Consider the following 21789-nt stretch of genomic DNA (forward strand, 5'->3'; position numbering starts at 1 on the left):
TGTTTTTAATTCGGCCTAGTACACAAGGCTAGTTTACACTTCCAGGGGCAAGTCGGCACGGATTGTCAATGTTCAAATTATATGAAACTTTTTTTTACAGTTATTTTGACCTAAAAGGAAAACAATAAGAGGGTGTGCGACTTGTAAAATCTACTTTCATTGTTTTTTTTTGCGGGGGGGGGGGGCACCAAAGTATTGGGCACTTGAGTGTTCTTGAAAGATTGGGACAGAGGTAAAGGACCACAGTAGACTCCCTCCTTCCAATTCAAAGCTATATTTTAATTTTCATAAAATAAAAACATGAAACATAAAACATAATCAATTCTTCTTTCCTTAAACAGGTGAATTTTATTATTTTTCGCTTAATCTTTAATTTTGAATTTAGAAAACGAGAGGGGAGAGGCCCCTTTACTTTTGAAAGCAAGTGGGTACTTGACCCCTATATGAGCCGCCGGAATTCAACAGCATGTCTGGCAGTTTTTTTACTTTCAAAATAAATAAAAATAGGGACACTTCCTGATACGCATGATTGTAATTTTCTTTTTTTTTTTCGGGATCATCCCTTGTGAAACCTTATTAACCCAGTCATTCATGAGGAACCCAAGAGTGTCGTTTTCCGAGGAGCTGCGTGCTCAACCACTGTCTCAAAATATTTGTTGTTGGGGTGCTGAGCATCTCATTACTTTTCCTTGTTTTTGGCAAGGATTAAAAGCATTACCCACTATCCAACGACAGAGAAGCTATTTATTTATTTATTTATTTATAATTATTAAAGTTCTGTGTTACGCCAATGACATACACACACACACAAACTAAAAAACCAAAAAACCAAATGAAATAAAATATAAACAGAATAAAATAAAATGAATAAAATAAATAATTTAAATTCAAAATAAATCAATAAATAAATTTAAATAAACAAATTTAAATGTTTAAAAAGTATCCCCCCCCCCAAAAAAAAAAAAAAAAAAATTGATGTCGCAACTTGCGCTATAATTCTCCCCCGCGGGCACCCCTGTAAGAATTGTTAACAAACAAGTAATCCTCCAGAGCTGCGTTATTACTTTAGAGATGCCAATTTCATCAATCATTGTTATCCAACTGAAACGCTGATTTTGAACTGTCATGAAAACAAAAAGTCAGTCATTAGGGGATGAAGAGAATATGAACCGGTTTGAATGTCCGAAACTGGTTTTCTTATTACGACAACAACCAGGATATCGAAACTTTTAGTTAGTTCCAGCCAGCGGATATACGCGTGCGCGTAAAAGAAAAAGAGCTCTCGTTTCCTTTTGACGTTTCAACTCCTTGTGACTTGGATTATACATCGGCCAACGAATAAAAGGAAACGATTGACTGTAGGAGTGAAGGGTCAAGTTCATTGCACGTTGGGAGGGAGAAACGGGAAGGAAAGACCTGGACTTTGTACAGTTATTATCTGCAAGGCAAAGTGAGCGTTTACAGGAACTCGGTATTTGCGCTTGTCAGGACTCAGAGCTGGTGTTGTGGAAATATGGCTTTTTACCGTGGATCCTATATCTTCCGTAGCATCTTGCTGCGGCAAAAAGTGGCAAGTTTGTGTTCTATTCGCCCCATCACGCCCGTGATTCAAAGATTAATACATTACCCGATAGAACCATATCATGCTAAAAGGGTTGACTTGAATAACCAATCAGTTTTGTTACCGGTAAGTGAAGCTTTCGTTAAAATTAATTTTCATTATTTTTCATGAAATAATATGAGATCAGATCAGGAGCTCAGGATCGAATGAATTCAAAATGGGTTTTCAATGCACCGGAGGCATTGCTAGGATGGAAATTTGGAGATATCCCATAGGTGTTTAACTTCTTAGGGGGAAGGGGTGGTTGACCCTCTCCCCTCCGACGTTGAAAAATTAATGTTTTACAAAAAGTAAGCGTGGTTTTCGTTGTTTTCCTATAAAATTTGCATTGAGTATGCAACCTTTACCACTCAGGACTAGTGACTGCAATACCGGACAAAAATTGCAATTCCGTTGTCAGGTATTTTGTAACACGTGATATTGGGATAAGGGTGCTAGAAATTTCTCAAAAATGGATTTAAAATACAGTCGAGTCCCGACTTACGCGAGGGATGCGTTCCAAGACTCCTCGCGTAAGTCGAAATTTCGCTTTGTGGAAGAAATGTATGTACACAATTTTTTTAGAAACATACCAAATTCTTTTAGACATTTGTAAACACCGCTCTCAAACTGCTTTAAATCATTCCTCAACTATACATTACAGTTTCTTATATAAAAATTTGAACTTTTATAGTATTTAAAAATAAAAAAGCTGTTTTATTCAACATAAAATACTTTAAGATGCACAAAATGAATGATCGATGGATTGGAGGGAAAGACATAAAGTAAAACAACACGGTACGCATAGTATGTAGTAATAATGAAATACTGCACTATAATAGTACTGTACAGTAGATACAGTTATAATATTTAGCAGTAAAAAAATGAAGATGATGATTATTTATATTGCATGATTGGATTGTTACTCATGTCTAATACATTTTAAAATACCGTTGCTTCGGCATTTCTTTTATAATGTTTCCATTTACGGCAACAGTCCCTCTTCCTGATCTCTTTAATCCATTAATACAAGAGCTGCTTTCATTTTGATGGTCTATAATTTGCTTAGATTCTGCAAGCTTCAATATTGAAACTATTTTCTGAATTTTTACGGATATAGAAGATTCACTTATACTTATTGCGTTGCTACTGTCGACGTTTTGTAGTTGTTCAAGCACATCCAGATTCTTTAAACTTTCTTTTTTTTGTCAGAAACTTTCCCCCCCCCCCCCCTTCATCTTCATTAACGTTAAATGAAACAGCGCATTAAAGTGCCATTATATTTCATCAACTTTCATGTTTAGAATTCAAGAAAAAAAAATCAATAAATGAAAGATGCTGAGCGGTTATTTGATGCACTAACAACGCGATGCGTAAATTAGTTTGATGTGGGAACTTTCGCTATCAGTGAGGCTAAAGGGATGTAATAAGATTCACGAAATCAATATTTAGTTGTCAATTACGAAGCCAATACTTCCTTCCAAAAAAATTCCTGTTGTGGACGAGAAATTCGCGTCAGCTCTAAAATTCGTTACTCGAGAAAAATTCGCGTTATAGCCATTTCGCGTAGGTTGAATCGCGTTGTAGCGGGAGTCGACTGTATACTTGTTTCCTTTCCATAGTTCATACTTTTGTGCAGAAAGTGAAATGAATGAAATGAAAATTTATTGAAACAATAGAATTTAGAATAAAATCAACAATAGTAAAAAAAATAAATTATTAAAAAATCACAACAGTAAGAAACATAACACATCTTGTCACTAAGCCTGGATTTCATTTTAGTGTATAAATTTCCTGCAGTTGAAAATAATCTTTCTGATAAATAAGTTTTACTGAAAAACATAACTTTTAGAAATGCAAATATCATCTACTCCTCTAATTGCATCAACGTCCTTCATCTCCAAATAATTCGGTCTCTTTCGTGCTGGTTTTGGACACATCATCTTTTTTTGTGCGTGTTTCTTTTGTACTGTGCTTGCGTGCAGTATTTATTATTCCTTTTTTTTAAATAGCTATATAAGTTGAAACTTCCCTTCGAGTGACGATTCTTTTTCCTATTTTAACGTCAATTCAACAATTTTCTTTTTGATCAGGAAGTTGTTTGTGTTAGCTTCTTGCTAATCCTTTTATTTGAAATTTACGATGAACTTAACCAGTGGCGTATCTAGCATGGAGGACATCCGGTGCACTAATTTGTTGCGTCACCCCTCCCCGACAAATGCAAAAAAAAAAAAGAAGAATAAAAAAAAAATGTCCGTATAAAACATGAAATTCATACAATTTTCCGAAACAGCACTACCCACATTTGTTTTGAAACGAAATTTTAAGTTAGCTAATGCACAAGAAACTTGCCCTAGACGCATTTGTGCAGTGACGTCGCGAGGTCAAAAAAGTAAGGGGGTGTATGAAATAGATGGGCCCTTAATTATTTCAAACACAGAAAATATTTTTTTTTTGGGGGGGGGGAGGTTTAGGGGGAGTTTCGACTAGATCAAAGTATTCTCAATATGGACCTAATCCTGAGTATAACATTCACTTCATGATAGTAGAAGGAAGGGAAGTTCGGGGATTTCTCCCCCCGGAACATTTTTAAAGTTATAGTCTTAAAAATGCAGTTTTAGATGAGCTTTGACGATGTTAGGTTCGGGAGATCCCCCACGCTCATTTTTCGAAATTGAAACGTTATAAACGCAAATTTAATATTATCTCCGAGTAGGTTAGAGAGGGAGGTTCGTGGAAAGTACCCCGAAAATTTTCCAAAACTGTAGCTCTTAAAACGCAGTTGTAGACTAACTTTGATGATGTTTAGGACTGGGCGATATCAGAATTTTAATACCGCGATATATCGCTCTCCAGATATCGATATTTTCGATATATTCTTGGGGGGAAGGGGTGCAAAGGATCGAAAAACAACAAAAAAAAAAATCCAAATATAATAGTATTTCTCTAATTCAAACCTTTCCTGGAGGGAGGGGGGAGGATGGCGGGCTGAATGGTATAGCTCAATGCATGGCAAAAATGCTTCGCAACGAAAAAGTTTTAAATATTCAATTCAATATTTTGTTTAAATCTTTCAATTTCAGCAGTCTCAATAATTTGAATGTACCTTGAACTATATTTCGTATTGATGTCTTAAATATTTTGTTTTTAGTCACTTAATAGGTTTTGCTTTAAGACTTTTTACTTTTTAGTTGAGTAAGATTAAGTAAAATGCTAATAATAAATCTTTAAAGAATGCAGCTATAAATGCACTGCAATTTGATATGTAACTTAAATATTTTCGGGGGGTGGGGGGATTAAAATTTAAAAATTTATTTATTTAATTTATTTATTTATTTATTTATTTATTTATTGAAAAATCTGAACATTATCAAAATTAGTGCAGTAAACTTCTTTTTTTTTTTGGCGTTTTTAAATAAATTTTAAAACATTTTTTATTTTAATGAAATTTTCATAATTTTTAAAATCCACGAATTATGTATATTATTCATTTATGTTACATTAGTAAATAAAAAAATGCTTAAAAATTGTACTTACCTTTTATCTTTATCTGACGGTCTTAGAGAATCTTGGTAAACCATCCAATACATGTCATCAATCGACAAGCTCAGCTTTTTCAATCATGGTACTTGTTACTCTTCCGAAATTGCGTAGAACTTTCACAAAGAACTTATGCCCGTGAATGGTAAAACTCAATTCCATCTTCGTAAATTCGTACAACTTTCAAAAACAACACTATGTCATCGCATTAACGTTAATGCGTACAACTTTCACAAAAAACAGTATGTCCGCGCATTAATGTTAATGCGTACAACTTTCACAAAAAACACTATGTCCGCGCATTAACAGTAATGTCTGGCGAGAAGTTCAAATCAGGGTTGCAGGCGATAACGCTTTAAAATTGGTTTACCGTGTTATGATCGGAATAAAAAATTTTCCCTCTTATTATTATGATAATATCAAAGATAAAGCTACTATTTTCATTCAGTAATGCGTTGCGCTCTTTTTGATACAACAGCTCGGATGGAAATGATTGAGCTGGCGGCGTATTTTATTTAATGTCATTAGGTTATATTTTCGTTTTTCATTTCTTTTTTAATACAAACATTTCTGTTCAGCATATTTTGCAAACCTTTTAGTCAGCATAACATCAATGGTTTACGTTTAATTAGAATTATGAACCGTGTTGATACCTCCATTGGTTAATTTTTAATTGTTGCATTAAGATGCTTTTTTAACCAACACGCATTCACTTTTCAGGCCCCACGAGAGGCCATATCAGCCTTGTCAGAAACTTGGGGCGCGGTCCTTAGAAGGGCCCCGCTCTTGATAACTTTTTAGGGGGATAGGATCCGGAGACCAATCTGACAATGGATCCACCTTGACCTTCGGCGACCCTGTAGTTAATTTTCCCTTGTATTATAATTAAAAATAAAATAACTGATTGAAGAATGCAGTTCATTTCTTGAAATTTCAAGCCCTCATCCATCATACAGAACTATAAAAAGTTATGTATTTTTGAGTCAGTATTTCAATTTCTCCGTAATTATGTCCCGTATTTCTGTTTTAACCGATATATCGGACGGATAGAAATCAAAACATCGTTACCGTGGTAGTAGTTATATATCGATATATGACGATATATCGGTATACTGCCCAGCCCTATACCTCATCATTAAAACAGGCCTGTTAAAACTCCTCCATTACAATATTTTTTTTTCGCGAACCACCGGTCGGGAACCGCTGGTCTAAAGAATTTTAGGGATTGAACATAAACACAAGCTAATTTGATTCATTACTGCAACATAGATGAAAATACCATTTTGTATTTTCCCGCCACTTTTATTTATTGATATTCTATTAATGTGTGTTTCTGTGTGAAACCACTAGTTTTTACATCAATAGATGGATTTGGTACTTTCTCATCAGTAAAGAAATGCATTTTTTTAAATAATAGTAGATATCCAATGAGTTAAATTGAAAAAATACCGGAATTTACCTCAGCCGTTTTTACCTCAGCTAATAACAGTCCATTGTTACAATATTGCAAAATAGCTCGAAATACGTTTTTTTTTTTTTTTTTTTTTTTTTTTTTTAATACTGGTATTTGGTATACCGGTATTGCGAGCACTATTCATTTCCAAGAATAAAAAGACAAGCTTAACCGTGAAACTGACAAATATTTTTATTACAAAATGGACGAACTGTAAAATTTTTTCTTTATGAGTGGGAATTATCAATAATATTTTACATACGCTCTTACCTCACAATGATACTAAATTTAGTTTTTGAGGCAAACTTTTCGTTTTCTCTTATAGTTTTAAAATATAAGTTTAAACCATTGACTAATAATAAGAGCTTAATATTAGGCTATAATCTAAACTTCTGATACACTAGAAAAAAGTAGACAATGATGTTTCTGTAACAAATGATTCATGGGTCATTCCATATAAAATCAACAAATTTTCAGAAATTTTCGTACCGCACCATTTTGGATTTTGATGGAATTTGGTAGGTAATATGTACCAATATTCTGTTCCCCTAAACTGTTATATTTTTTTCATGAAAATTTTTTATTCCTGAGATATAGCTATTGTTTTCTCCGCGGAGGAGTAAAATTTGACATCTTTGATCCTTTTTAACCGACTTCAAAAAAAGGAGGTTATGATTTCGTATTGCGGCTTTTTATGTGTGTTTTCGAATTATTCCAACATTACTGGACCGATTTGAAAAAAAAAAAAAAATTTTGTTTGGAAGGGTATACTTCCCACATGGTCCCATTGTAATTTGGTCTGGATCTGATAAAGGGGTTTCGGAGAAATCCAAGAAACTTTAATTTTCATACGTCACCGTCACGTGGTTTTGCTGTGATCGGTGTATTTTCACACCTAAGATTTTGGCTTTCTCTTGAACGATCTTTACTTCTCGCGGCACATGGATGATTGATTTTCGCAGCTCTGCGCCGCCTGTTAATTTTTTATTTTCGGTGATACTAATGTATTTATTACTGCGTAGCAAAGCAGTAAATTAAATATATTTTGCTATTTTAATAGTTGAATCAATTACCTTAATATTTTATTTACTAATAAATAACTTTATTTAGGCACTAAAATATAAAATTCTTTATTTAATATTCCAGTTTTAAAATATATTTAGTGTTCAATTGGGGGGGAATTGAATACAGAACACCCTTTCCCCACGATTTAATTTATATTCTTTAATAATATACATGATAACTGCGTATGATTTCTGAAGTTTGACCAATATTCTAGATTTACTATTTCACGATGACGCCAGTTCAATTTGAAATTAGAGTTATATTAATTAGCAGGCTTCAAAAAAAGGACGAGGTTCTGAACTCGGCTTTGTTTTTCCTTTGTACAATGATCCATAAATACTCGAAGACACCTGTACCCAGGGGCGTGCACAGGGAGGGGGGGGACACCTGTTGGCCCGAGCCCGAGCCTGGAGGGGTCCGATATTTTTGTAACTAACGGTGAAATATAGGAGTAATCAATATGGAGAGGGGCCCGAAAAAGTCATTTGTGATGGACTCCAAAATTTCTGTGCACGCCCCTGCCTGTACCGATAAGGAAAATTCTTTTTTTCTTTGAAACGGTATACTTCCTCGGCGGTCTAATGGTAATCAAATTCAGGTTTGATGAAATTGAGGGAACTCTTCAAATATCATACTCACATTTAAATCGATTTGTACTTTATTAACTTCGTATATCGTCTCACTTAGTGAACCGGTTTTTATGCTTTTTTTTTGTTTAGTGGTGGTTTTGTTTAGGGATGGTATAACTTAGGTTCCAAATCCTTGATTTACCCTATTTGTTCTTTAGGGAAAAGTTAAGGGTAAAACAATAAATTTTTTGCAATTTCCCTCACAAACGATTAAATATAAAACCCATTGATGAACAAAGGCCATAAAACAAAGGTATATATTTTCTTTACCTATAGTTAAAGAAAACATTAAAAAAATATATTATTAAGAGTAATGATTATGAAAATTTTGAATTAAGGTTTCTCTGAAGCAAACATAAAATTCATTCTAGTGGAATTTTTAATCTTCGTCTATAGTAAGGCTATGTGAAGAAACATGCGACTTTTATCACGAGTTACATGACGCGTATTGCAAAACATAAATTACAATTTACAATATTACAATTCTAAAATTTACAATTTTACAAATTTGAACTTAAAGCGATTTCAGTTTTTTTTTTTTTTTTTGGTGACTCGTGCATTTGCTTTCGGAAAGCAAACTTTGATGCAGTTGAACTAATGATGAAGACAATTTTTTTTGTTGTTACGCATTTGAAAAAGCCTTTCTTCACAGTCGTCGGAAGTCTCCGAGACGCTCGCCGTATTATTTACACCACTAAAAAGCAAAAAAAAAAAAAAAAAATTACTTTTAAATAAAAAAAACACCGCCTTCAAAAAATACCCATTAATAACTAAAAAGCAAAAAATAACTGATTACACTTACATTCTATTTCCAACCCAAACATAGAAATGCAATTTATTTTACAATTCCAGTACAAAAATCAACTAAACCAAACACCGAATTATAAAATAAACATTGATTTAAACTACTATACGATGAATTATTTAAATACCTAACTAATTATATACGATCTCTTAATTTTTAATGACCTTTTGAAGTCGGGGCCTCCTATAAACAACTATATAACGTAACTGACAACCCACCGAATCCTGCATTAAACACTAATTTAACTATACGCGAATTTAGTCTTTAAAACCAAACCTACTCAGTTACGTTAGGTAGTAGTTTATAGGAGGCCCCGACTTCAAAAGATTATTAAAAATTAAGAGATCGTATATAATTAGTTTGGTATTTAAAATAATTCATCGTATAGTAATTTAAATCAGTGTTTATTTTATAATTCGGTGTTTAGTTTAGTTGATTTTTGTATTGGAATTGTAAAATAAATTGCATTTTTATGTTCGGGTAGGAAATAGAATGTAAGTGTAATCAGTTATTTTTTGCTTTTTAGTTAATGGGTATTTTTTGAAGGCGGTTTTTTTTATTTACAAAATCCTCTAGTATTTTTATTTATATTAGTAAGAAGATCAAACACGCCTTATTTTAAAGATGAAAAAACGAACTTTAATTTGTGCGTAAAGAGAAAAGATTTAGATTAAGCCTAATTAAATATTTTCGGTTGTCTAATCATGATTTTAAAATAAAATGCCGTTTTCGTCATTTTGAGCTTAAAAAAGTCGATGAGGGACTTTCAGTAGAAGCTCTTTTTTTTCCTATGGAAGTTAGTTATGCATACTAGAAGCACAGAGAAGAATAGGTTGATACTAGTAGTGCTTCATGACGAAACAATTGCTTAAACTTAAGAAAAAATGAAAAAAAAAAGGTTTTTTTCACTCCCCAAAAGCGACTTGTGGGGTATAAAAAATTGAAAATGCTAGGGTAAGAAGCTGTTAAATTGCCCTTTAAAGCGAAACAAAACTGTCTTGTTTTTTAGATGTAGAAGAGATATAAGCCTTTAAATAAAGCATTTGTTTTTCGTAAAATAAATATGTTTTGTAAATATAGTTAATAAAAATTGAAAGCTATTTCTTGTTTAAAACTAGATTTTGCAAATATATTTCAATGAAACATGGTTATATGGTATTTTAAAGGTACAAAAGTATCCTGTCTGCTTGGTCTCTTTTAAGTAATGTGCAAAAGTTATTATGGTATTACTTTAAAAGTTTATATTTCTTTTACGTCCTAGAAAAATAAGAGTCTTGTTTTGTTTTAAAGGGCAATTTAACAGCTTCTTACCCTAGCATTTTCAATTTTTTATATCCCACAAGTCGCGTTTGGGGAGTGAGAAAACCCATTTTTTCAATTTTTCTTAAGTTTAAGCAATTTTTTCATAATGAAGGGCTGCCAGTATCGGCCTTTTTTTTCTGTACTTCTAATATGCACAATCAACTGCAACAGGAAAAAAAATAGTTTCCTACAGTAAGTCCATCATCGACTTTTTTAGGCACGAAATGGCGAAAACGGTCTAATTAGAAATTTTTCGTTGTCAAATCGAGGTTGAAAAAGTTCCGCTATGCGAGTAGCAAACATTCAAACATCCAGAGACACAGGTTTTCAACTTAATTATTATTAGTTAAGATTAAATAAAATAATATAACATCGGTGTCAAAAAATTTGAACCAGCAACTGACTTTTAATTCTTTCTCCGTTATGTTGCTTGTTTGTTTAATCATAAATTTAAATCCTAATCGGAGAAGTAAACATCAATTTTAGTGCAAAATGCGAGATATCTCTTTTATCTGCATCAGATTTTATCGGTGGAATATATAATCTGTTCTTATTCATTCATTTCTTCGGTAATATGATAACGTGAAGCGAGGGGGAGGGGGGGATTCTAGAAAATGTTTTGTGTTGTGTGTGTTTTAACACCGCACATTCGTTCCGTGTCTGAGATTTGCTTGTTCCAAGAGCGGTTAACATACTATAGTTGGGGTCAGGCCCGGATCTGTAAATTTTGGGCCCCGTTGCAAAAATACTGCAGCGCAATTAAATTAATGCAGTAAACTTCTTTTTTTTTTTGGCGTTTTTAAATAATTTATAAGACATTTTTTTTATTTCAATGAAATTTTTCATAATTTTTAAAATCCACGAATTATGTATATTATTCATTTATGTTACAGTACTAAATAAAAAAAAATGCTTAAAAATTGTACTTACTTTTTATCTTCATTCGACGGTCTCGGAGAATCTTGGTAAACCATCCAATAAATGTCATCAATCGACAAGCTCAGCTTTTTCAATCATGGTACTTGTTACTTTTCCGAAAATGCGTAGAACTTTCACAAAGAACCCATGCCCGTGCATGGTAGAACTCAATTCCATCTTCGTTAATGCCGTACAACTTTCACAAACAACACTATGTCATCGCATTAACGGTAATGTCTGCGAGAAGAAGTTCAAAAGTTTAAGTTTCAGGGTTGCCGGCGATAACGCTTTAAAATTGGATTACCGTTTCAAGTGTGCCTCGTGTTATGAACGGAATGAAAATTTTCCCTCTTACTATCGGATATAAAAAGCTATTTTCATTCAACTATGAGTTGCGCTCCGTTTAGTGAGATACAACAGCTCGGATGAAAATGATTGAGCTGGCGGTGTATTTTATTTAATCTCATTAGGTTTTTTTCGTTTTTCATTTCTTTTTTAACACGCTTTTATTAGCTTCACCTGTATGTATGTATGTATGTATGTATCTTGTAACGGAATCTTGCAGCTCAAATTTCGCCCTCTTCCTCCGATCGGATTCTTTTGAAATTTGGCACGCGACCTCAGACCCGATGCAATATTCTATAATCAAATTAATTAATTAACTCTTTTAATTGTTAGTTTCCTCCAATTTTAACCAATATTTTGGCATAAATCCAACAATGTGAAATAGGAAAAATTTTAAAAAAATACATTAAAAAAATGCTCGCAAAAATTATTTGAAAATATCTACGAAAACCTTTAATTTTTCTGCATCAGACAAAATTTGTTGAAATGTTCCAAGGTAATTAGAACATGAAATATAATTGTTCTTAACTAATTTCATGCCAATATTTAAGTGAGCCTTCAATTGGAAATTCATTGCTGATCAGACCATTGTTGAACAAAACATTTATTCAAATGCATCTCAAATTTTCAAAGTAATATAAATATGATTTCCGCAAACATACATCGATGACTCACAGTAGCTTCCCATCGGAGTGCCCTTGTCTTAACTTTAAGATATTACCTCGCACTCGTTTTATAAATAACTAGCAAAAATACCCGCCGTTGCCTGGGTCAGTAATAATTATGAGAAAAAATCGTTACTTGCTTTTGTTTTCTGTTTTAAGTGAAAGAATTTAGAACACATCTTTTTGACGTGATTAAAAATCGAGTTTCTTCCTTTCCCATAAAACTAAAATAGCAATAAGTATAAAGAAAAAAATAGTATTGATTTAGAAACGAAAGCACTATATTTAAGCATAAATAAATTTCCAAAACATGAAATTAATCTTCTCATGTTTAAAAAGATTAATCTGTTGATACTTTTTTTTTAACATGGAGTCTAAAACCTTCTCTGTATGGCTATTGAAGTACGAAGTTTTTAAAAAAATGTAGCCGCGCTCCCCTTATACTTGCTTTAGTTATTTTGGGAAATTTCAATCATTGTGGGCTCTTGGCGTGATTTTACCGAATTTGCGGGAATCGTTTTGGGATACCTTCGATGATGCTCCCCCCTTCTTTCCTTACTTTGTAAAACGATATGATATTAATTTTCGTTACAGAGATATTATTGCCAGATGCTGAGATACTTTTGGTCACCATAAAATGGCGCTAAAGAGTTTCATCCGAAATGTTTCCAAAATATGTAGTAAAATTTGGCGATTGTTTGAAATTGTGCAAAAAGGAAAATTAATGGAAGTTTTTGTGCTGTTTATGGATTTGCCTAATTTAGTTGCTGGATTATTTAACACAGTAAAAAAAGTTTTTTAAAGATTCTTTGATTGGCGATATTTTGTTTACATGGTGAAAGCTGAGAAACATTATAACGTAGTCTTCGGCTTCAAAAACAGCAAAAATTTTGGCAATCTGCTGGATGATTGGGTAATGAGTAAGTGTTCAATCAGCATAAATAATAATAAAAACCATTAATTACATTAAAGTTCCCTTTAAAGGGAAAATCATCAGCCAAATCATGTATTATTTGCCAATCTTGTGCAAAAATCTTCAAGATTTGACTTGAGAAAAGCCTTGAACAATCACGAAAAGCAAAGAAGTCAACAATACAACAATTGTCGCTATTGACAGGGAGTTGAGATGATACACTAAATACTGTATTGAGTTGAGGAAAGCCTTCGAACATGGAACTAAAAAGCTCATAACTCGTTTTTTATTCTACTTAGAAATTTCGAACAGGTGCCATCTTCAGCAGAAAAATCAGAGTTTTCGATGGACATATAATGTAAATATGTGCAAGTATTTTTTCATCCCTATATTAGAGAATTTACCCGAAAATTGTATTTTATTGCCCCCCTAAGGGGGTTTGCCCCCCATAATGGGACGAAAACTACCCTATGTGTTATTCTGATGCATAAGCTATATTATTGTCAAGTTTCATCAAAATCCGTTCAGTAGTTTTTGCGGGAAAGAGTAACAAACAACCATACATCCATACATCCAGACAAACTTTCGCATATAATAATAGTAGTAAGATTTCGTCGCCTGATAACGACGAAATCTTTTTAGTCTTATCTCCAACATAAGACTAAAAAACAGAAAAATAAAATAATAGTTTAAAAAACTAAAAAAACACGCTTTCGTAGCAAAATGAACTAAAAAGTGAAAAATAATCTTTGGATGATAGTAGTTGACCAATCATTTAATTTTAATGTAATACAAAAAAGCGTGGTGTGCTGTCTATTTACATTTTTGCTTAGACAACAAATGGAAGAAATTCAAGACAACTGATAAGAAGCCCCCCACGCTTTTTTGTATTACATTAAAATTAAGTGATTGGCCAACTACTATCATCCGAAGATTATTTTTCACTTTTTAGTTCATTTTGCTACGAAAGCGTGTTTTTTTAGTTTTTTAAACTATTATTTTATTAATACAAACTTTTTTTTCAGTATATTTCGCAAACCTTTTGTTCAGCATAATATCAATGGTTTACGTTTAATTAGAATTATGTACCGGGTTGATACCACCATTGGTTAATTTTTAATTGTTGCATTAAGATGCTTTTTTAACCAACACGCATTCACTTTTCAGGGAGCACGAGAGGCCATATCAGCCTTGTCAGAAACTAGAGGCGCGGTCCTTAGAAGGGCTTCGCTCTTGAAAACTTTTTAGGGGGATGGGATCTGGAGACCAATCTGACAATGGGTCCACCTTGACCTTCGGCGGCCCTATTAATTTTCCCTTGTACTATAATTAAAAATAAAATAACTGATTGAAGAATGCAGTTAATTTCTTGAAATTTCAAGCACTCATCCATCATACAGAACTATAAAAAGTTATGTATTTTTGAGTCAGTATTTCAATTTCTCCGTAATTATGTCCCGTACTAACTTTTAACCCGCGGCTTCGCTCACGTTAATATATATTATTTTAATCAAATCAGATTAATAATCAACACAGGCAGATGTCAAATCGTTATAAAAAAAAAAGGTTGTCCCCAGTTTCTCCAGGTGCACCGACATTTGAAATTCCCTCTCCCCTTTAATATATCAAAAAGGATGATTAAATCTGAAAAAAGGGGAGGGGGGCGCAAATGAAATGTCAGCGAAACTGGGGAGACACCTAAAAAAGTATGTAAATCAGGAAAACAAGGAAGTTTGTACGGGTAATTCTTTCGCATTTGTAATATAAGTAAGGATCTTTTTTTTTCTTTGAACATTGTCTAAAACCTTCTCTATATGGCTATTGAAGTACAAACTGTTTAAAAAATGTAGCTGCAGGTAATTTTCCTATGCTATAGTTATTTTGGGATTGTTTTAGTTATTTGGGGTAATTTCAATTATTGTGGATTCTTTCTGCGATTTAAAATGTTACTAAATTTCACCAAATTAACCCAAAAATAGTTTTGGATACCTTGGATAAGGCTCCCCCTCCCTACTTTTAAAACTGTGTGTTACTAATTTTCGTTGAAGAAATATAATTGCCGAATATTGAGATACTTCTAGTGACTGTAAAACAGTGCTACACATTTTCAGCCGAAATGTTTCCAAAATAAGTAGTTAAATTTAGCACTTGTTTGAAATAGCGCAAAAGGACAAATTAACGGCAGTTTTTGTGCTATTTATGGATTTGCTTAATTTAGTTGGCGAATTATTTTACATGTTAATAAAAGATAAAGATTCTTTTAATGGCGATATTTTGGTTACATGGTGAAAACCGAGAAACAGTATTGCGTTGTTTTAACTTCAAAAACAGCGACAGTTGAAAAAATTGCCAAATGCCTCAGCTATTGAATTTTTCCCCAAAAAACATTTGGCGAGATTCCTGCTGGTCAATTGGATAATGAGTAAATGTCCAGTTAACACAAATAAATTAAAAAAAAAAAAAAAGCATTTATTGCATCAAAGTGGCATTAAAATGGAAAATAATCATCCAAATCATTTTATTTTTCGCCAATCTTGTGCAAAAATGTTACTTTGGCATTAGACTTGAGAAAAGCCTTGAACAGTAACGAAAAGCAAAGATAGTCAACAATACAACAATTGCAGCTATCGACAGGGAGTTGAGATGATACACTAAATACTGTATTGGGTTGAGGAAAGCCTTCGAACATGGAACTAAAAAGCTCATAATTCGTTTTTTATTCTACTTAGAAATTTCGAACAGGTGCCATCTTCAGCAGAAAAATCGGAGCTTTCGATGGGTATATAATGTTAATATGTGCAAGTATTTTTTCATCCCCATGTTAGAGAATTTATACGAAAATTGTGTTTTTAGGGGGGTTCGCCCCCCATAACGGGACGAAAACTACCCTATGTGTTATTCTGATGCATAAGCTATATTATTGTAAAGTTTCATCAAAATCCATTGAGTAGTTTTTGCGTGAAAGAGTAACAAACATCCATACAGACAAACTTTCGCATATATTATAGTAGTAAGATTTCCGTTTCAACCGATTTATCGAACGGATAGAAATCTAAATATCGTTACCGAGGTAATAGTTATATATCGATATATCGGTATATCGTCCAGCCCTAATGTACATTATATATATATATATATATATATATATATATATATATATATATATATATATATATATATATATATATATATATATATATATATATATATATATATACTAGAGGACCCGACAGACGTTGTTCTGTTAAAACTTTGTAGTTAGAAAAGTTAAAATATTTCAATAAAATATCAAGTGTTTGAACCGTTTTGTCGAAAAAATATGTAAAAAGAAAATGTTTTTAACATGCTTGGTGTCAGAATGCGTGTATTTGTTGCAACTTGATTTAACAAATGGTCACTGAGCAGTTGTTTTATTAACTATTTTTTCTCGCGTACTTGAAAGATCTTCATAGATTGTATGGTTTGTTCCTTCAGTCATACGCAAAGGATAAAAATCGTCCTCATATATTAAGTGTAAAAAACTAACTACCCATCTAGAACAAACGGGAAATCCCACTGCAACGTCCCCCATATGAAAAAGAATAAAACAATCGAAAGGATGTCGCTTAAAGAAACGATAAAAGTAAAAACAGTTCCCTGCATTAGCGAAAATCCCCCCCCCCTTCCGATGTAAAATAAACACATTCTTCAACTAAAAGACTAAACATTCTAAAAAACCAAAAACAATTCTTTGCAATTTAAAATATTTCGCCAAATATACAAAAAAATTCTATAAATTACATTAACAGTAGCTTTAAAATGTGAAAAAATAATCACGTAACTCTATTGTTTATGGCCAAAGTTGCCAAGCCACCACGTTGCTGTAATCCAGCCGATCATAAAGCGAAGCAAACTCCGACCGATTAGCGGTCCGATCTTTTGAGCGAAAACTTTTAAATCCGCTCTCTCGCTGAGCATTTGTCTCACTTGCTATCTTTCCTTGCATACTTGGATGATTTTCATATATTGCTTAATTTGTTCTTTCCACTAGATAAAAATCTTCCACTGCACTGATCTTTTGTGTACAGAGCTACCCTGTTGGACTAAAATAAAATTTGTTTCATCTTTAAATTCCACTATCTTTCCGTTAATTACATACTGATTATTTTGATAATCTTTAAAGTGTTCTTACCATTGGTGCCGAAACTCAGATGGATTTGAGCTGAGAAACAAATATTGCTAGGTACAGTACGATGATTTGGTTAGTAAAACATAAAGCACCGATCCCCCCGGCCACATGATTCAACTACGGCGAAAGAAGACACGTTTAGCCAATTTCTTCCAGTACTTTAGTTTAAAATATATCACAGGACCTAAAATCGTTGTTTTCAAGAAATGAAAGTTTCTCTCTCTCTCTCTCTCTCTACTTTTTATCTATTCTCAATTGACATATCACAGTAGGAAATTTCGTTATAAAAAGCAGAGCTAGCTTTCTTATTGTCATTTGGCAATGGGTTAAATATTTATTTCAGTTCTCGCTTAACAATAGGTTAAAATAAATATTAATCATTTGGGAGATAGAACCATTCAATGTTTCAATTAATTAATTAACTAACAAAAACGTTTTCGATTCGATCCATCGCGCTTCGAAACCATGCTTGCCACAACTTAATTACACACAAAAAATTTGATCAAAATCGATCCAGCCGTTTAAAAGCTTTATGGTGACAAACATCCGCACAAAAGATTTTTATATATTAAGATATATATGTATATTCATCATCTTCTTCTTCAAGGATTAGGCATCTTATTAGGTATCTTACCATTCGGCAACTGAGAAATATCTCATAAAATGAACTTTAATTGCTTTATACATCTAAACCAGAATAAAGTTTTTTTAAACTCATTTTTCATAGCCATATTTCGCCTTCAAAGAATATTGCTGATCTATGGAAACATTTCGAATTTACGTGAGTATGTCGTGCAGAGAGGTACTGTAACTTTTTAACTGTACAGAGAGATACTGTAACTTTTTAACTGTACAGAGAGATACTGTAACTTTTTAAATGAACGAAGTTGTTCAAATGAACGAATTAAATGAACGGATCAAAAGAATGAACGGCCCTCTGATGAACGGGTAATTAAAAAGAACGCCATTGCCCACCCCTAGTGTGGAGGGTTCATTGTTTCAAGGCTTTTCAAAATACGAAAAAAAGTGAATTTCGGTTTGAAATGTCTGCGGAAATGTAAGCACAAACGTCATCAGGAAAAAGTCTTACATAACTCGAGCTTGAACAGAAGTTATGTTCTCATTTCTTTTCAATAAGAGGAAATCTTGAAAAGCATCTGCAGAAATCGTTTACAGTTTTAATACTAAACAGTCATTAAACTCAATATTTTTTTAATTAATTTATTTGACACATATATAGATTTTAAAATTTACGTCACATTGTTGGACAGTTGTATTACAGTGCCTAGAAGGCACTATAGTTGTAGTGCAGAATCCTAGTTTTTACATGCAGGTCGATTCTATTGCAAAATTCCATTAAAATTTAGTTTATAAAAGCTATATTAGGGCCGTGGTAGCCCGATCGGTAGTGTCGGATTCGGGACCGGAGGGTCCTGAGTTCGAACCTCGATGGTCGAAGACTCACCGTCGTCATTAAAGGGGACTGGGCGACGTTAAATATGCTCGTGGTCTCAATGTCCTCCAAGTGAAACGATACCTCTGGGGGTACTAGCACCAGGCAGCTATTAGCTCCTGGACTAGTTCTAAATTCTCATTAACTGTTCGATCCGGTGATGGTGCTGCCATCTATCGGTATATAAAATAATGGAGGCAAGGCACTTAGTATGCAGTCCTCGACATAAATACAGTTGTAGTCAGTTGTGACTCTGAATAGGAATAGGAATAGAAAAGCTATATTTTACATTTATAAATTTTATTAGTTGAACACAAATAATATATGTCACCTTTGTGTACACTAAATTCTCTTGGATAATATTTTTCTAGAATGAGAACCCCCCCCCCCTCTCCGCTGTTCTGACGGTGTGTTTTGAGTCCTCTCAGTTAAAGCAAAAAACGAATAAAAGTAGCGATTGTTTCTCATAATTATTACAGACCCCAGGCAACGCCGGGTATTTTTGCTGGTATCTTTATATTTAGGTAAATTCCAAAGCAGTCAATGCAATTCAAATTAAAACTTAGAGAGAAGATATGAGCGGTATACGAGTATACAGATTTGTACGAATAGCTGGTGGTAAAATATCTTTTGTAACATTTTAAACCAATAAACTACTAAACCTCTCACAATTTCACCTAAATGGTTTAATATTACACGGTATCACTTAGAATCACTGTCATAATGATTAAAACAAGAAGTTCTTTAAATAGAGTAAACTTTTTTTGTACCAAAGAAGAATTTAAACGAATCATGATGCTATTATAGTGCCTAGAAGGCACTATAATAGTCTTTATAGTATAATATGTTATATTATGCATAGTGCATTCTAGGCACTATAATAGTCTTTATAGTATAATATGTTCATAGCATAATAGTGCCTTCTAGGTACCCGTGAATTCGAAACCCGGGAGTTTTATATGTATTCTTTCACACTGACAGCCGACTGCAGTATTGCTCCTGTAGCAAACCAAAGTGATTTTATTCAAATATAGTGTGCGTTTTTGTTTGTTTGTTTATTGGTTTTTAAGCATAGTTTAAAAACGTTATTATGTAGGTAAAATTAGGGTAAAATGGGTTAAAATAGGTAAACGGTAAAATAGGTTTAAAATGATATAATTTACTGCATAGGCGGCTGGTGCACAAAAAAAATGGGTTGTCAAAAAAAGTATGGGGGTCGAGGGGGCTTGGCCCTTGAAGCAGTTTTTTTTTTTGTAAAATTTGGCTGCATTACTGGCTTTTAATATTACTGTTTAACTTCTAAAAACGTGGAGTATGGCGTCAAAAAAAAGTGACAGTCTAGTTTAAAAAGTCCCATTCTTCTTTATCTTTACTAATAACAAAAGCTGAAAATCTGGATCTCTGTTACGCGCATAGCGCTTAGACCGTTCGGCCGATTTTCATGAAATTTGATTTAGAAATACGTCGTTCATTATCATAGGGGTGAGCACGACTCGAAGCGATTTTTCGAAAATTCGATTTTGTTCTTTTTCTTTTCCAATTTTAAGCCCATTTTATCACAACATAGACGAGTAAATTATCATAACATGAACGAACAAACTAGCATGGCATATTGGCAAGAAACTCTTCATCAGTTATTTGTAAATATACGAGCGAACCAACTGACTTTTGAATTTTTTTCTACAGGCAAAGCCGCTAGTATAAAATATGAGAAAAATTTCATTTATTTGGTAATTTTAGTTTTTATGTTCGTGAAATAAATCAATACACCTTATCAATAAAAATCTTTTTCTATCAACTATTTAATTTTTAACTCTGAAAACTGAGGGGGCGCAAGGCCCATTCACTTTTGAAAGTAAGGGGCAGTTGCCCCTCCGTACGAGCCACCTATGATTTACTGTTGTTATAAAGAAATAAATTAAAAAGTTGTTGATGGTAGAGTTGTTATTATTATTTCTTAATTCTTCTGGGAGGGACACGGACCCCTGGGCCCTTCCGAATGCGAGCTACTGCCAATATCTCTCGATCTAGGAATATTGGGCGCCGAGTATATTGGGTGTTGGGAGCATTGGGCACCGAGCATATTGGGCGCTGGGAACATTGGGTGCCGCAAACACTGGGTGCCAAGCACAGGGCCGGACTGGGTGGTCAACAGGGCGCGGGAAGGTTGAGTTGAAGGGCGCCGATTTAGCCTCCATAACATCAAAGAAATTAAGATTTGGTGTGGACTTTTTAAGGGGATAAAAAATCGTTGAGAAGTAAATAAAGCCATTTTTTTTTGTTACAGAAAATGTCCAAACGAGAAGTCATATTTTTTGCAAGTTAAAAAATAGTAGGAGAGACCTCCCCCCACAAGAGTGTTGGCACATCCCCTTAAATATTACTGATTATCCCTAGAAAGAGTCCCTAAAAAAAGAGAGAAGAAAGACCACCAAAATACTCCCTGAAAATTTGAGTAACGCCGGGGGGGGGGGGGCGGTTGGAGGGGGGGGAATTTCTAGTTTCGAAGAATGAGAAGTTTTGCTAAATGTTTCTCAACAAACACTACTTCCGAAAATTCATTTCTTGTTCGTCCTTTTTCAGAAATGCATCGTTCGCTAGTTAACAGCATTAGGAAACACCTCTTGCCGTGATACTTTTGTGTGTGTGTTGTCGATTGAATTTGACTGGTATCTGCAGTTGTTTTAAAACATGATGCTGTCATTTTGTTACATGAATTTGTCGATTCCTTAAGCTGACGAGGTTTTCTCTGTGCGATCGATACTCATGCCCAGGTTTTTTTTTTAGTTTTTTTTCCTGCTTATGATAGTTAGTCATACAAAATGCTTCTGCAATTCAAAATTAAAAGCAGATGTATATCAGGTTTGAAACTGTTGTCCGTTTTCAAAGACTGTGAAAAAAAAATTTTTTTTCACTTTATTTATTGTGCTAAA

At 33.4% G+C, this 21789-nt stretch overlaps 1 protein-coding gene across 1 annotated transcript in view; it reads left to right on the top strand.

Moving 5' to 3' along the window:
• The first annotated feature begins 1513 nt into the window (after positions 1-1513).
• Positions 1514-21789, top strand: part of LOC129224274 (long-chain-fatty-acid--CoA ligase 1-like) — a 103959-nt gene continuing 83683 nt past the window's right edge. The window contains exon 1 of the mRNA XM_054858702.1: positions 1514-1687. Within this exon, the coding sequence (XP_054714677.1) occupies positions 1514-1687 (174 nt within the window). The remainder of the gene's footprint in view (positions 1688-21789) is intronic.

This window comes from Uloborus diversus, chromosome 6 (assembly GCF_026930045.1).
Source record: "Uloborus diversus isolate 005 chromosome 6, Udiv.v.3.1, whole genome shotgun sequence".
NCBI lineage: Eukaryota > Metazoa > Arthropoda > Arachnida > Araneae > Uloboridae > Uloborus > Uloborus diversus.